Here is a 16,591-nt window from a genome sequence, read left to right on the forward strand (position 1 = left end):
GAGCCGGGATTGATGTAAGGGGCGCGGGGTGATCGGGGCGGCAGCGGCTACTCCCTGCGGGCTGGCCCCTCGGGGCTCTCCCCCCACAGCCCGACCCGGCCCGGCCCAGCTTTCCCGTCTCAACCAGAACCGGGACGGTTCCCCGCTGCGCCCCGCCACCGCACGGCATCGCGCCCCGACCCCATAACGCCCCGACCCCATAACGCCCCGCTCCCATTCCGCAGGCGCGGCCCCGAGGTGAATCACCGGGAGCCGAGCGGCTCCCACTGAAGCGCAGGGCCGAGTGCGTGTTAATACATGAAATCAAAGGCAAACACGGGTAAGGTTTATATTACTGTATTTAGACGGTCAATAACTTAAAAATACAGCGAAATGTACATTATTTTTACATTTGGTTTATATCTGTTAGACATTCTCCTCATGTCTAAAATTGCCAGGAGGTGACAGTGCACAGCGCCTGGCCTGGGGCACTCCTTGCTGGGATGGGGCGTTCGGACCAAAAGAGGCAGCACAGAACCAACAGTGGCAAATCTTTTCCTCACCGTGCCCTGGGGAGAGCCCAGGATCTTAAAAAGTACGGTTAGAAATGGTCACCCTGAGGAACAGAACCCAGAAAGTCACATTATAAAGAACTCAAATGGTTATTTACAGTCAGAAACTCAAGATTAAACTCTTTCAGAGAACAAAGCCTAGAAGTCCTAATGCTAAATAAATACCAAGCCTAGTGCTTGGGGAGTTCTTAAAGGTACCAAAAATCAGAAGATTTTCTCATACCTCCAGACTACAAAATTCGGTATACAAAATGATGTCCAATCACCTTAAGGCTACTATACATTTAATGCAGGAAAGTGACAGGCGGTATCTGAATGCGGGGATCTCAGCACTTAAAAAAAAAAAGAAAACAGAAAGCAAAACAAAAAAAATCAACACATTAAATTAGGATTCATCCTGAAACCAGCAATAAAGGGATCATTTCTCAGATAATTGCTGCCCAGAGCAACACTGCAAACATCTTGTCTGCAGACACTTAAATAATGTATTTACAGTTCAGCTGCCCATGTTCAATGTGATAGAGCTGGTTTTATTGTACAGTCTCATTTTTCACCATTTGTTTACAATATAGAAAATAGTTTTCGATCCGTTAAAAATTCGTACAAAGAACATTTGCTGAGGGCCCCATATCTCTGCCATGGGCTGCGCTTTTCTTTTACCCAGTCAAACAAATGTCCCAACTGAGAGCACTGCTGGGCAGAACGAGTGGCTCTGAAATACCTCTTGGCGTGGTAAGGCTCAGTTCTGTAGCAGCGGGCCTATGTGTGCTGGGACATGCCATTCACCAGGCTCCTGAGTTGCTTCACCACTGTCTCAATCAACTTCTGCTTGTCGCGATCGTTCTTCCTGAACTGAGCAAAAATGTTGTTCTTTTTGCTAGAGTCTCTCATTCTGGAGGAAAAAAAAGAGGGGAGGGCGGGGGGAGGGGGGAGAAATGGTACTGACATGTTAGAAACACCATCTGAAAAGGGAAAACCTGATTACTTCAATAGATTTCCTTTCGTTCCTCTTCTGATTTCTGTACTATAACAAACTGAAAGGTTACAAACCCATTGTCTGCATGTTCTTAAATTAAACCTTCAGCACTCAGAGCTCGCACTAACAAATATTACTTTCCAAATCATATTAGGCAAATCCCACTTCAGTGGTGCTGCCCCTACAGCTGTGAAAGGAGGGAGGAAAACAAAGATCCGAGTGGAACGGTGGCTCTGGGCCGAGCTCAGGCTGCACGAACCGCCCCAGGGCTCTACTATTGAGCTTCGCTATTGAAGGATTTTAAAACGAAATTCGGAAAACGTAATAAATTGAAGAAAAAATATTCGGTAAGAGATAAGCGGTACGTACCCTCTGTGCACTCTGCAAAGCGCGGATCGTCACAGGGAGGAGAGAAAAGAGAACACCGTTAGAAAAGCCCTTCGAGCCCGCGCACGCCCCGCTTCAGCAGCAGCGGCACCGCCACGCTCCCGTCCCACCGCCGCTTCCCCGCGTGTCTCCCGCGCGGCGGCAGCTCCGGCTCCGCAGCGGCTCCGCAGCGGCTCCGCGGCTCCCGGCCCCGGGCAGCGCCGCAGCCGCCGGGAGGGCGGCCCCGTTCCCGGCCCCGCAGCCGCCCCGTCGGGGCCGGGCTCAGCCCCGCGGCCGGCACAGCGCCCGCACTTACTTCTCCAGGAGCGTGAGGGCCGTGCTGGGGTTGACCCGCAGGTACTTGGAGGTGGCCTGCCCGTAGTCGGCCAGGTAGGTGGACCAGTCCCACACCATGAAGAGGTCCAGGAGCTGCGGGAGAAGAAGCGGTAAGCGGGCGGCAGCCGCCGGCCGCTCTCTCCCCGGGACCCCCTCCTCGCCCTCCGCACGGCGGGAGGCGGCGGCTCGGGGCCGGGCCCAGCGGGGGATGCCGGCGGCCCGCGCCCGGGTGCTTCACCGCGGGGAGGGAGAAGGGGATCGCGGCGCCCGGTGGTGCTCCCGGCCACCTGAAGGAGAGGCTCAGGTAGTCTCAATTAAGTGAATTAAAGAACCCCCGCGGGACTCTCAACGGTGATCGATCCCTACGCCTCTGTCCCGAGCGCACTTTTGGATCGAAAAACTCTCAACTGCGGTGTCAACGGTGAAAGAAGAAAAACCCTCCAAGCAGAGATACGCACGCAGGCCGGGCTTTTCGCTCGCAGCCCCGGAACCGCCGCACCGCCCGACCGCCCGATGCCGGCCCGCAGCATCCGCGTTCCCCCGCAGCCGACACCCGGCCTCCTCGTCCCGCGGCTGGAGGCTGCTCCGGGCCGCCCTGCGCCACAGCAGCACCGTTTTGCTGTTGGAACGAACACCCCTCCCGTGCAGCATTTGCTTCTGCTGCCTGTAAGCCAGAGCAGGGCCGCTGCAGTAAGGACCCAAGCACCAAGCACCGCACTTTCAAACTCACACGCTTCCATTCTCCTCTCCTTTCTGAACCCTCAATTTATTTGCAAATAAAGTGTCTAATTTAATTATTTTCTAATTAATATATGTAATAAAATGTTTTCTGAACCCAGAGTAACACTTCCTACAGCACAGGTACTGCTAAGTCCTTTCAAAGTTCTACAAAAACATAACAGACCTCAGCGACATCCAGATTTTACATCTGAACACCTCACTTGGGTGAAAGGCATATAAAAAGCAAGGAGGCTGTTCCATTCTCTGCTAACTACACATCTACCATAGCTGACAAGGTCGAATACAAGCAGTTCCTTCTCATAACGTACTTTCTCAGTATGGTCACCATCAATTTTCCTATTGATCTGTGGAGAATATGCTGTCAGTCACTAAGCAAACAGAGCTGGTCTGAGCTATCAGGCTCTGATAACCCAGCAATTAGCGGTATTTGTGAAGCCCCTGCCCTCACTGCTGTGCGTTACCTATCCCTTACTACCTGTGCTGAGACAGTCAGCAGTGCCCAGTCCTCACAGAGGCTGTGCAGTAAACTCCAAACCATGATCAAAAGTGGGACAGTCGGACAGACAACATGAGGGGAAGATAAAGCTGACAGCCACAGGCACACAGGCTACGTAAACTGGAGACTTCATGTTTCCTCTTTCTCACAAAGAAGCAAACAGAACGCATGAATCAATTACCACCAACTACAGAGCCACTTGTCGTGGGATCCAGATGGAGAAGGCCCTTATAAAAGGACCACACCAATGTTCTTGTAGCAGCTGTGTTCAGCAAACCAAATTTGTAGGAAATATCCCCATTGCAGCACTGACACTGCGGTCTTCCTACCACCAGTGTTTGAGTCACTCAATGACAGTGGGAGTGGGAGATCAGACCTACCGACCAAACACAGTCTGGCACACAGGGCTCCAACGGGGCTGCAGACACTGCAGAAGGTCGCAGACTGCTGCTGTGCACAATTAGGTACAGTGCTTCAGTCCCCGACAGCCGCAGTGCCGAACTGTGGCACACTGCTGCTGTAACGGGCTCTGACAGAGGGTACCGTAATGCAGGTAGGCAGGAACTGCTTGCTTCTCTCAGATCTGTGTTCCCCTCCATCTGACGTGATGCTCGGCAGCATACAGCCCAGGAGGGCAAAAAGGCCTCTCTTAAGGTGGGACCATCTTGAGCACACACACATGAGCTGGAAGACAGCCCGTCCATCCAAAGATGCTGACAAGTGTTTGGACTACTTCACGTAATTCCAGCTGGCCTACCTAATCCTGTGGTAGTTAGTAGAGGGTAAAGATACCTCGATCTTTATGTACAAGACTCTTGAAACATAACAGAAGAGCACGAAGGTGCAAAAAATCCATTTTTTACCTCATGCAAACTGAAAGCTGCATGGAATTTATCACGAAAATTAACACCTGGCCATCTTCCTCAACAGAAGGGAAAAAACACCAAATTCTTCCCTGTATTTATGCTGTAATTTAATTTACAATAGACTTACACTGAAATGAACTTACGATGTGACAGGGACTGGGTGCGGGCAAAACCACAGGGAGAGGGAACAGCCTTTGGTGGTATTACAGCATACAAGGTGAAGATATAATGGAAAGATTTTGTGGATTTGTCTCTATGTATTGACATACTCTTATTGCAGAGATGTAACATACGGCAGACGTTAAATTCCACTGAAAAAAGAAGGCTGTAAATCTCTGATGTTTTAAAAACTGTGATTATTACTAATGTGGAAAAAAAAAAAGTATTCAGGGCAAGTCTAACTGTAAAGGTATTAATTTTGTCAACATGTACCAGCTACAATAACATAAAACAATTTGGGGATAAAAGGTGAGGTGAGCTTGTCCCAAGGCCTCTCCATTGGTCCTGTGATAGTTCTTATTGTGGCAACCAAAATCAAGCTATTAGAGGCCAAATCAAAGCAAAAATTCCCTATTGCTATTTTATCCACTAAAACTGCTACTACTGCAACAATAACCGAAAACAGGATGTGCTGTCCAGCAAGCAGTATTCCATAATGGCATGCACTGTAGTAAGAGCATCGGCAATAAATACATTTCTGCCTTAAAATAAATCAAAATCCATGCTGTAGCACAGCACACTCGCACTGCTGGCTGCTACTTCCTTGAGGTTAGAATGTGCACTGTTTGCACTTAAATTACAGTAAGAAAACCATTTTATTTTGTACATGCATCTCTCCACACTTAACATGTACAGGAAATCCTTCAAACAGGACAGAACCAAACCTTTCCCTCTGCTCGCAGAGGCAGGGCAGACCATGGGCTGTTAGCCAACCACCTGCTCACACCCAAGGATCCACCCATGTCAGAACCAACTTACACAGCTAAGACACGGTGAAGCACCTATTAAGGCAGATATAGGTGCTCTGCTACACAAGAACAATGGTGCTTTTGTACTCTCTTTATCCCATAATAACCATAGAAAATAAGAATAAGCTAAGACAGGCAATGCTATAGCTGAGAATTTTATAATGAAGCAGAATATGTTTCCCTAGGAGCATGGGAACAGTTCTTAAAGCCTTTCTGACTGCGAGCAACTAACTAGAATTTGCAGGTAATTGTGAATCATTACCAAGAAAGAAACACAGGAAAAGCTCTACCCACACTCAAATGCAGTGTCAATAGACTGTCCCCTGGCTAACATTTACAAATACACAGGCTGTACGCCTATTCTAAAAGCGAGACAGAAGGAGAACTTTCACCCAGCATCTTGGGAACATCAGAGCTGATGATCCAAAAGACAACATGTTCTTTTCACTGCATATTAAAGTGCTGCCCTCTCCACCACATTATTAGCCATGTATATACAGATCAATACACCTCAACTTGAGGCCTCTCGTTGCCATGCTACACTTGAGTGATGCCCTACAAGCCTTGGATTTTCTAACTTTCTGTACTTGCCTAAGTACTTCCTAAATACCTTTTTACAAGTCTAACATAAGCTTTCTCTGTTGTAAATTAACAGCACCTTGAAAAAAAAGGTGCTTATTCACACTTTTGCTTACATAAAAGTAATACTACATAATTTCTTATAATTCTACGTAATTACATAATTTGTTTTACAACAGACAATATTGCTTTTTTTCTATAAAAATTTTGTTTTAAACACAATGATTTTGTTGTAAAGGACACTAAATTACTTTTCAGTCAAAAGAGGTCTTACTTCAAGACTTTGATAGCTACTGGCTTTGGTTAATACAACACAACACAACGCAACGCAATACAATACAATATTGATGCCATGTGGGAAAAAATGTCTTAAGATTTAAGGGGCAGAATTCAGGTTTCAAATGGATTGCATCTATAATTCAAGTTCAGAACTCTTTCTTCCCCCAAGGTTTCTCCAAGGCAATATGGTCATGTTAGGGTAGAAATTAATGATAATCATTAGTTAGTAAAGTTTTGTTCTGTATTACCCGTACCCAAAGCCCTCAGTAGCTCACCCTTATTCCTGTATTTAGGCCATCTTGTAATTACATGAGAATTTAAGCACTTGGTAACGGCTAGACTCACCCATCCGGCCCTTTCAGTCCTGTTTGAGCCTCTGTCACATCCTCAGATATCATACAGATGCCTTTTCCTTTTTACTTTGGGGCAACTGTCAGGAATAATCTTGGGAGATAATGCAACTTTGGGAGCCAGCTGTCCACAGAGCCAACACTGCAGCGGAGATGGGAGATGACGATGAGGGCTTTGCAGGAGGAAATGGGGTCAGTGTCCATTCAAATTTTTCTAGACAACACTGTTGGTGTTGTCTAATTTAAAATTCTCAAGGTAGCTTAATATGAGATGGAGTGGTGCCGTTACCTCTTCTGAAGTATCACGAGTGTCAGCACATAGCTCTGGTTGGGCAGCAAAGCACCCACGGATCAGGAGGTGGAGATAAAAATGAGAAGTTGTGCATCTAACATCCAGCTCACCTTCCTGTAAATCCTAATATTCCACCAAAAGAAAAGTAATTCTGAATTCAAAAAAATAATTCTGAACCACATCATTGTTGGTTATGTCCTTCAGGCCTCCTTTCCACACTCATAAGCGGCATATTTTGCACGCTGAGCAGCTTATTAACCCCTAATCACCCAGTGACTTCTGGACTCCACTGCATGTGTAATTAGCTTTTCTCAGGTACAATTTGCCTGACAAACATGTCAGAACACTTGCAGCTTAGTTTGTTGAAACTGACAAATGCTGTCTTTCCACAGGCCAGGGGTATAATGAACAGGAAAAAAAGGCAGATATGGAAACATACAGAAGTGGATTCATGCCAGTGGAGCTCCCGGCGTGGGCCACATCGCAGCCCTCTGCGTGAGAGTGTGCACTCGGCCTGCTGGGATGGGGCAGTCACAAACCTGCCACCCACAGCAAGATTGCACGTGAATTTCAAATTAAGAGTGGGATTAGATCCACCTGGGAAAAAAGTATCCCCCCAAAACGAGCGAGAAATGAAAAAAGCAATGCAGTGGAGGCTGATGCTGTTAAAGGCCATCATACATGCTGAAGTAGAAGCAATGCTACTAAGACTCTCTGGGAAAGGGGGGGGGGAAATCAAAAGCAGATCCAGACAAAATTCAGGAAAAGCAAAAAGGGCAGGATTGTTTTTTTATAACAGCTTTGCGGTATCCGTGGGCTCAGTTGCTCCTGATTTCTGCCCTATGGCGTTTTCAGGTTATGCACCCGCACACTATGGGGAGTGCGAAAAAAGAAATCCTTACCTGACCTCTGGATAACCCAAACAGGAGATTAGCCCATTTCCAAGCAAAGCAGGTTGTCACACTGTTAGGCCAATTGCTTCTATTGACACTTTGCATAAACATCTTACACAGGGTGATCAGAAAGGACTGTTATGCCATTAACGCTCTTTTTATTTTTTTATACCTAAGCCTTACAGAATAAAGGCCTTTCTGAGTAAGGGATAACAAAAGGGTCAAAAGGTCACAAACATTCTTTTAAGTAGGTAAAAATCTGGGAGGTTTGGATTCGTTGAAAAGTGCAAATTAGAACTTTTCTGCATCCTGCGGCATTCCAGCACCGTCAGCTTTTTCTGATTTTACTTCTATCAAATTCGTTAATCTTCTTAATTGCGCATTTCTACTTTTACTTTTAAATAAGCAAATGCTAAAAACTTAACTTCAGGAAATAGCAAGCTGTCTAATCTTCTCAGCTAATCGGTGATCTGAACAGATTTAGACAGTGCTGTTAAAATCCACACGGGGATCGGTGTGAAAATATAGAGAGTTTTTGCTGAAGTGGTACAATGGTACAACTGAGCAGTCTCCTATGTACGGTTTGCACCTATAATTTACACCGCGTGTGGTTTGCACTGTGTACAGCAAAATATTCTATATTTTCCTTTGTTTTGTTTTCGCTTTGATCAGAGATGGAAACAATCTCCCTTTAATAGTATAAAAGCCACCTGCTGGGCATTGCAGACTACAACTAATTGGTAAATTCTTTGAAATTTAGATATAATGGATTTTGACCTCTTTAATTAAAAAAATCCCAAAGGCTCGAACCCTGGTGAGCTCTGCTGGGAAAGCAGTGGTGCCAAGCATATGCAGCTGCAGGCTATGGCAAACCTTTTTAAGAGAGAAGACTGAAATAACATCACACCTTTTTCCTAGAGGATGCACAGCTTTTGACCTAGAAAAAAAAAGCCTCGTGACCGTTGGCTACATAAATCACTGAGATGAAATAATAGCAAGTATATTAATAATACTGTTAGTAGTGCTGGAATTGGGAGACGAAAGGGACTTTTTTTTTTTAAACTCGCAGAAGCCGTTCACAACCATCCCACTCTTCAAAATCCCTGCCCAGGAGCTCACAGTGTACCTACAGACAGCTTCTGTTCAGAAGAGCAAATGAGTTTGCTGACCGAAGAGAAAGCATGTCAATCAGACTCCTTGTTTCATAATTTCTGACATAATGCTAACCTTTCAGTGGAGCTATAATCTCATCAACTCGTGAACTCTGAGGCAATACTGTCTTCCTTTTGTTAAAACCCTTACTTATACTCTGCCCAGCAGAACGGGGCCATGGGCTACGGCTGGAACTCACTGCAGTAACATCACTATGAAACAAAGTCGCTTTCTTTTTAGAAAGACAAGCACACGTGAACATACTTTCCACAGGTATACACTTATTTCCAACGAATTAACAAAACCCCTGCAGGAACAGTAAGATAACATGCCCACTAGTCCACAACGCGCCATCTCCGTTTATTAAAGCATGCGGCCCATGAAAACACTAGATTGGAACTAAAACGCCAAGGACCAAAGTCAGAACGGCACAAAGACAAGCCTTGTTCGTGCTAAACATTCCCCGTTTGCAAAGGAACAACGGAAGTATTTAAGATACAGGTATCTAAATCTGGCTAACAAGGAGAAAAGGCAGCGCCTGCGAACGGTGGGCTAACAGCACACCAACCGAACGCAATTAGCACTCCATCAGTCGGTGCTCCTCACTGCTGACAAATACCTTGTTAGTCTGGTTAGCAAGTCTGCCTGCCACTTGCCAAAATATTTGGTTTTATTTACTCCTGGTGACTTATTTTGTGAACGTGGTGAATTTTAAAATCCCCCCTACCGATCACATAACTGGAATAACACACTCGAGTCTTGTATTTCAAAGTGTAAATTGATCTCTTGATCTGCGAATGTCTCCCTATAGTTCATGCTGCCCTTTTTCTGGATTGGTAGAACAAATGCATTTTCAAAGCGATGGTATGGGGACTTAACTATGCAATTCCCATTAGTGTCAATGGGGGTCGCAGGCTAAATTCCTACGCGATGCTTTGAAAACTGAGCCCTGGATTTTCAAAGGAAGGATAGTTTGTGTTAGAAAAGCGGTGTCTTTCAGTTTTTAAGCCCACCGCGTTTAAACGTGCTTTCTTTCTCTCTTTCTTTCTTTTTCTAAGCACTAAGCACTCGGAAATTGTGCCTAAACTGGGTACACTTAAACATTCACAAGAATGAAGCGGTTTTATATCTAAACGCTTACATCTGTTTCAAATTTGGAAGTGAAAATTGTATCTGTTGGGGTACAATCTTTGACACGTTTGTAAGTGTGAAACAAGTAAACGCCGGGGCTATGACAGCCGGACCTCTGGGAATTGTTGTTATGCTAAGAAAAAAGAGAAGTTTCCTGTTTTTGAATATATCCTTTATAGCCTAAATTCCCCCTAAGGGCAGAACACTTCCCTAAAACCTGGACCTTCAGGCACACTCTGAGATGCGTGGTCTTGTCATGTATGTAAGCCAAATGCATTTTGGACTTTTTGGCGCTGAAAGGAATGTAGGCCTGCCTGCGTATACTGCTGAAGCCATGTAAGCAAGCTTGTTGCTGTTATAACAAAACAAAAACAAAAACAACAACAACAAAAAAACCACTCCTGTTGTATAGCTTTAACAAATCTCATTAAGACATCAAGGAGCCAAAGATGTAACTTAGAAAGAAAGTCACTGAAGTAGTCATTGAGGCAAATAACCAAGCCCTATGCAACATACAATATCACAAAAAGTAATAAATACTCGAAGAACATTTGCTTGATTACAGTGCAAATGTTTTTTGTAAAGCACGTTCCTCTTCATCGTTAATGAGTAAGCTGGCCAGTAGCAAAAGAGCAAAACAGGCCAGGGTTTGAAAAGCAGAAGCCTGGCAGGCAGTCAGGCTCCAGAGGGCACAGCTCTGGCCAAATTGCTCCTGAACGTCCCATCAGCCTGTACACACAGTCCCTTCAGACAAAGCATAAACTATGTCAGTGGCAGAATGTGCGTGGATTAAACACTGTGCATTATGCAATGTTTGGGTTGGTCAACAGTTTTTTTTATTTTTGAGCTCCTGACACAGAGGCACACTCTGGCAAATGGCATGCAGGGAGTCACAAGCGCAGCCCCAAACACAGAGCTTCTGCTCTGATCTATTGAAAATATCATTTTAGCTGTAAGAATCAAGAAGTCCTTAATATATCACAGTTACTTTTACAGCTGTCATTTTCATTTTGCTCCTGTTTTTTTCTTCCTTTTTTAAAATACAGGTGTGTAAGTAACACTTAAACACTGAAACTTACCAGGAACACTATTAACTTGAAGTAATTTTTACAGCACAGTTTAAAAAACATAAATCCTTTATAAGCAGTTTTTTCCCAATAGCATGAGACTTATAACAGTCTTATTTTCAACCATGTGCTTGTCTAGAATCACAAACCTTTGTGTAACTGCAATAAAATTTAAATACAGGACACCTTCCATGGTGTGTTCTGGAATTGAACCCTCTTGTCCCATCTGCCATATTTCCAGTGCAGCAGTATCCACATGAGTAACTCTTCACCAAAGCTCAGTACATATGAGCTATGCTATGAGAAGTCATTACTTGACAAGTGCTGTTTAGAACTATTCTAAACTGTCCTTGTGTACATGCACATTTAATCTGTACTATCAAGCTGCTGTACTCTGGGACTAAACATCTACAGCGGTCTGTTCAAGTATAATTGCAGCTCCAAATTTAAATGTCAATCTGACTACTTTTAGGTTTGAAGGAAGGAGTTTCTACAGCCTGTGAATGCAAACGGATATCCACAGGAAGACAAGTAAGTATGACACAGCTCCATAGCATCAGACCTGCAAAGATGAACAACTTCAGATCTTTGTATGAAACTGGAGTTCACAAAACAGACCCAGGAAGCAGCCAGTCTAGTTACTCAGAGCTAGCTATTGACTGGTAGGACTGAATGTTTCCTTTTCCCAGCTTTCAAGTCATTCCTTGTCATGGACCAAAACACCAGATCAAATAGCATTTCAGGAAAATACTGAAATTACACTGTTGAAAATACGGAGGCTTTCAAGCTAACAGGTGGCTATGTACATCAGGTTATATAGTTTATGAGTATCTCTTGACTGCACAGCACTTGGTTTCCACAGAGTTCAGTCATCTCTAGTGGGCACTGACAGAGAACACCTCCGCCATTGCAGAGTTGATACAATGTTCCAGTGTGGCTGTATTTGCTCTACCCTTGGTCTCCCTTCAAAGGCTGTGCTTCAGAAAATGATCACAACATCCATGTTACATAGGGTCTACATCTCAATACTAAAGAAGATGTAGCACACCAATGGTAGTTACAACTGTAAAAACACGTACCAGCAGTAACACAAGTAGAAGTTTTAACCACAACTGAAATCTAAGACACTAGAGACCAGAAAACAGCAACTTTTTTTCTTTGTTTGTTTGCATCAAAAAGAAAAAAAAAATCCAATGCAATCTGCAAGGCACAGACACTTATAGATGTGCTCACTATGAGTTTACTGTAAACAGATAATTATTTCTTCCAAAGTAGTGCATTCAGGATACGCCTGCACACCCACCCTTCATAGCAGATGAAGTTACATCCCTGAGGGAAAGCTATACTAGACCTGGGAACCACTGGACAAGGAATTTCACAATCAGTAACTCAGGAATGTAAATATAGACAAGTTAAGAGCAAAGCCCAAAACACTGAAGTTTCCTATTCTTTCATGGACAACCTTCACTTTCTTTTTCAGCTACTACAAGTTTACCTCCACATTTATATCTGTCAAATGGCTCTCAAGGCATTTTAGCAAACACTGCACTCCATATAAAATCACAGTATTTGTTGGGTTTTTTTGTTTGTTTTGTTTTGCTTTTCTTGCCTAGATAATTTGGTTTAGCAAAGGTCTCTAAGCCTAGTAAGCTGCAGTAACAAGAAACCCGGATAACCCAGACTTTGTTTTTGTAGGCTATTTGTGAAAGATCTTGCTTTTCCTGATGCTATGTTTGCAAATGTCTTAGGAAAAATCCTTCCTGCTCAATGTCAATATTCCAATACTACTACTTTTCTAAGAAACATGCCTTCAAGAAATTATTTTTCCTAGAAGTTGATCTTTCTCCTTAGAATATGTTGTTTCTCATCACTTTTCAGGTGACAATATTTCCTTAAAATGTCTCATCTGAAAAATTATTTTTACAATTGCTCTGGAAGAGAGAAAAAAAAATCCAATGTAATACGTAATTCTTAGCAATTACTCTTCATACCTTAGCTCCAATAGATCCTAATAGACACATAACCTTGTTGGGTAGGTATGGCACAATTCAGCCTCAAATGTCTCCTGCAATTTGAAAAGCTCTTCCCTTGATTTTATTTGCCACTTTGAAATGTTATCCCTTTCTGGTGAGTAATCCTGTGCTAGATTCTTTTCCTTCTTAAATGAACATTATTCTCACCCTTTATTGACTGACCACATCTATTATCACATGTAAGCAGTGTTAATCCTCCAGTAATTAACACCCTTATTAAAGTAATTTTAACTCAAAGAAGTTTAAATCACATTATTGGTTTTATTTAATTAAGCTACAGAGATTGCTTTACATTGTCATTTGAGGTTCCAACCTGTGTCTTTTCAATCTACCAGATAGGCAGCCTTCCCCCATTACCTACATATTTCCATCTAGGAACTAGTCAAGGTTACTCTTTTCACAATTCACTTTTGAAGCCATACTCTATGTCAACAGATGCAAGACTTAGGCACTACACTGAACTCAAGACTCCCTTCTCTAAACTACCATTTGGATGTGTATTCCAATGACACTATCAAATTGAGGATGAAATCTATATTTTCACAGGACTCAATATCCTGTTAGTGCTTAAAATGAATGAGCAGCTTTTACTGTCTCCAGAGACACAAAACAAGAGCAAAGCTTTTTTATTTAAAATTTAGGCTGGCAAAAAGAAAGGAGAATCTGAATGCCCTGAGTGCACAATCTACTTGCAAAGGTTTGGCACTTTTCCTGTTGCTTAGAAAATAAGTCAGTTTTTAATCCAGAATTTTTTTTGTGTGTCTACTGCGGTTCCTCTCTATGGGAAAGTATCTGGTAGCCTATGTGCTCTTACAGAGCTCAGGTAAGCTGCTCAATTGACGTGTTTGACACAAGGTCAAAAGATGAAAACTGTCTTCTGGTTTAACTGCATCATGTTACACTGTGCCCTCTGGAGGAGTGTGGGCTAATTGTGTGCACTCCTGGAACAATTCCTGGAGGCACGCTGTTGAAACCAAGAAAGCTTGCATTCTCCAGGTAATAAGACAACCTCATGGCTATGTGGACTCTATACATCATTAACTGTGCACTTTTTTTCCTCGAGTAAAAACACCTCTTCAAACTTCTGCTGTTTAAAAAAATGTCTGTTCTTAATGGGTCTCAGCATAAAGCATAGAAAATGATAAACACAGAAAGAAAAAAGGATAAGAAAAATAAAGTGCCTTTATAGAGGCACAGCATTTTTTCTCTCTCTTTTTTATGTCCTTCATGCTATATCTTCATATTTTTTTCATCTCTTCATCTTCCAAAATCCATTCTTTCCTTTTTCCCACTTCTTTGCATTTTTCTTCTTATTCATTCATGTTTGTTTGTTTGTTTGTTGTTTGTTGTTTTTTTGTTTTTTCCCCTATCTTCACTCTATTATTGTGGAGTTCTCTAAGTTGTGCTGTCCTTTTGCCAATAATACGTGGGGGGAAAATCCTCTCCAAGAGTTTTTATATTTATTATTGAGGTGAAATTTATATTATATTGCATGGTGTATTATATTGTATGCATATTATATTGTACAAGCACTTTTGAAGATACAGTTATTTGTTCTAAGACACTATGGTCCAAAAGAATATATAGTCATTTCTGAATGTATAGAAATGTACATTCCAAATGAACACTCTAATCTATGTAAAGGTTTGTAAGCCTTGAGTTGTGAAGGCATATAAAACAAAGAAACAGAAAAACACCCTCCCTGCTTCCTTTCATTCATTACTATTGTTCTGAAGCTGAGAATTCCTTGGCTTCCTGGATTCCTTGTTATATAAATTCTTGATTTTACAGAATTTTCAATTATCCCTATAATGACTCTCAAAGAATAGATGGATTATCTTCCTCATTTTACAGAAGAATCTGTTGCAAAATGAGAAACAAAAAAAGAGGAGGGCGGGAGCGGGCGAAGGGCTGGATATTCTGCCTGTTGCCTGTGCTTGACAGGGAATTTACAGAAGGGTTGGAATCTAAACATATTGATTGAAGCAACTGAAAACTGAGGGTAAACTTGTAGGGTTAAGCAGCTATTAGTGTAGCACAGCATATACTACTTATAATGAGGGATATTTCCTGCTTAGCTAAGGCTGGAGTATGTAAGCAATTTTGAGGCAGAAATTACTGACTACACTGAAGCAGCTAGCAGCCCCATGGCTCCTTGATGGGTGACTAGGGCTCATAGATACTAAGAACACAAATAACAAGTAACCTGAAAAGCAACAATTTTCTCTTCTTGTGTTGTTCATTTAACAACGCTCATTCACTAGTCATAGGAACCACATACCACCCACAGGATTCAGAGGAAGTCCTGTGGAGCTGGGGGCTCCCACACTGAACTCCATCCATCAGCTCAGAGCCACAGAAGGGCCCAGACACAATGGCAGAGCTCCTGCAGCAACTGGCTGTCAGCAGAAAGACAACAGCTTGATATAATGTATTCCCAAACTCTAGGAAAGTCAGGCATTCAAATCTTGCTACAAGTAAAGCCTTCAGTTTGCATTTATGGCATTTCTGGTGGGACAAAGATAAAGGCAAGCATCAGCTGGTGAGCAAAGCTGCCAGGAAAAAACTGTCAGAGAAATGCTTCATTCCATTAAATAGCTTCCACTGCATGGAATCTACATCAGTGACTCAAATAAAGGGTAAGCAAGAGTTAATAAATTTAATAGACAAATGGATCATTTTTTTATATTTCAAGTAAAAGATTGAAAAATTATCTGAAAGTGAGCCCAGTGGCAACTTTCTACTAATAGGTACTTTTGCAAAAGAATGGAAAAACTTCTAATGGAAATCTTTTTTTTATCTTTTTTCCAATGGAAAACCTTTTCCGTATAAGGCTCATTTTTTTGCTTTCTCTCATAACATCCTTGGAGATGCTGCAGACTAAAACATGACTGCTTCATAAGTAGTTTCCCAGAGACATAGCATGAAAGTTATTGAAGAAATCTAATATTTCATTTGAGAAAACCGAGACTTTTTGGTTCTGGTATTACAGATAAGGCATAACTGGCATACGCACTTCAACTTCCGAGGATACAGCTATAGTGCAGTTCACATCATAATCTTGCAGAGAATTCATCTGCAACTGAGGGATGAACTTTCTTGAACCAAAAGCTCTCCAGAGATACAGAGTATCATCATAATGACAGCTCTGTAGGTTTTGAATGAATTGATTCCTTCTAAACATGGTCTTGTGAAAGTACTATTGATTCTGAAAGATGATTAGTTCTGACAGCTGGTACTTATCAGACAGAAACTTAGATATATCCATCTAAAGAGTCTTGACAGGAACTTTTGATATCTGCCTTGATTAACCTCTCCAGTGAAGTTTTTATTGATTTATGTGATGGCAGTATTTACAAGCTGGAACTCTGCTGCACTGTTTATGAAAAATCAAGCGTTCCACCTGCGTGTGGCAAAGAGATCAACAAAACCCTTTGCTTTCTCAGCTCTAAAAACTGAAAGTTCATCTAACAACAGCAACCTTAAGCCTTGCTTAAGCAAGGCTAGTGCTCCTA

The 16,591-nt window shown here is 42.6% G+C and overlaps 1 protein-coding gene across 7 annotated transcripts in view; it reads right to left on the reverse strand.

Annotated features, from left to right (window-relative positions):
* Positions 1 to 320: 320 nt before the first annotated feature.
* Positions 321 to 16,591, reverse strand: part of EXOC6 (exocyst complex component 6) — an 87,940-nt gene continuing 71,669 nt past the window's right edge. For 5 of the 7 annotated variants that reach the window (XM_085229008.1, XM_085229010.1, XM_085229015.1 and 2 more), the window contains 3 exons: positions 2,210 to 2,322; positions 1,897 to 1,908; positions 321 to 1,443 (listed from right to left, as the gene is read on the reverse strand). In XM_085229008.1, the coding sequence (XP_085085134.1) occupies positions 1,311 to 1,443; positions 1,897 to 1,908; positions 2,210 to 2,322 (258 nt within the window). In that variant the 3' untranslated portion in view covers positions 321 to 1,310. The other 2 variants (XM_085229009.1, XM_085229014.1) reach the window with 2 other exon arrangements.

This window comes from Meleagris gallopavo, chromosome 8 (genome assembly GCF_905368555.1).
Source record: "Meleagris gallopavo chromosome 8, MGAL_WU_HG_1.1, whole genome shotgun sequence".
Classification (NCBI taxonomy): Eukaryota; Metazoa; Chordata; class Aves; order Galliformes; family Phasianidae; genus Meleagris; species Meleagris gallopavo.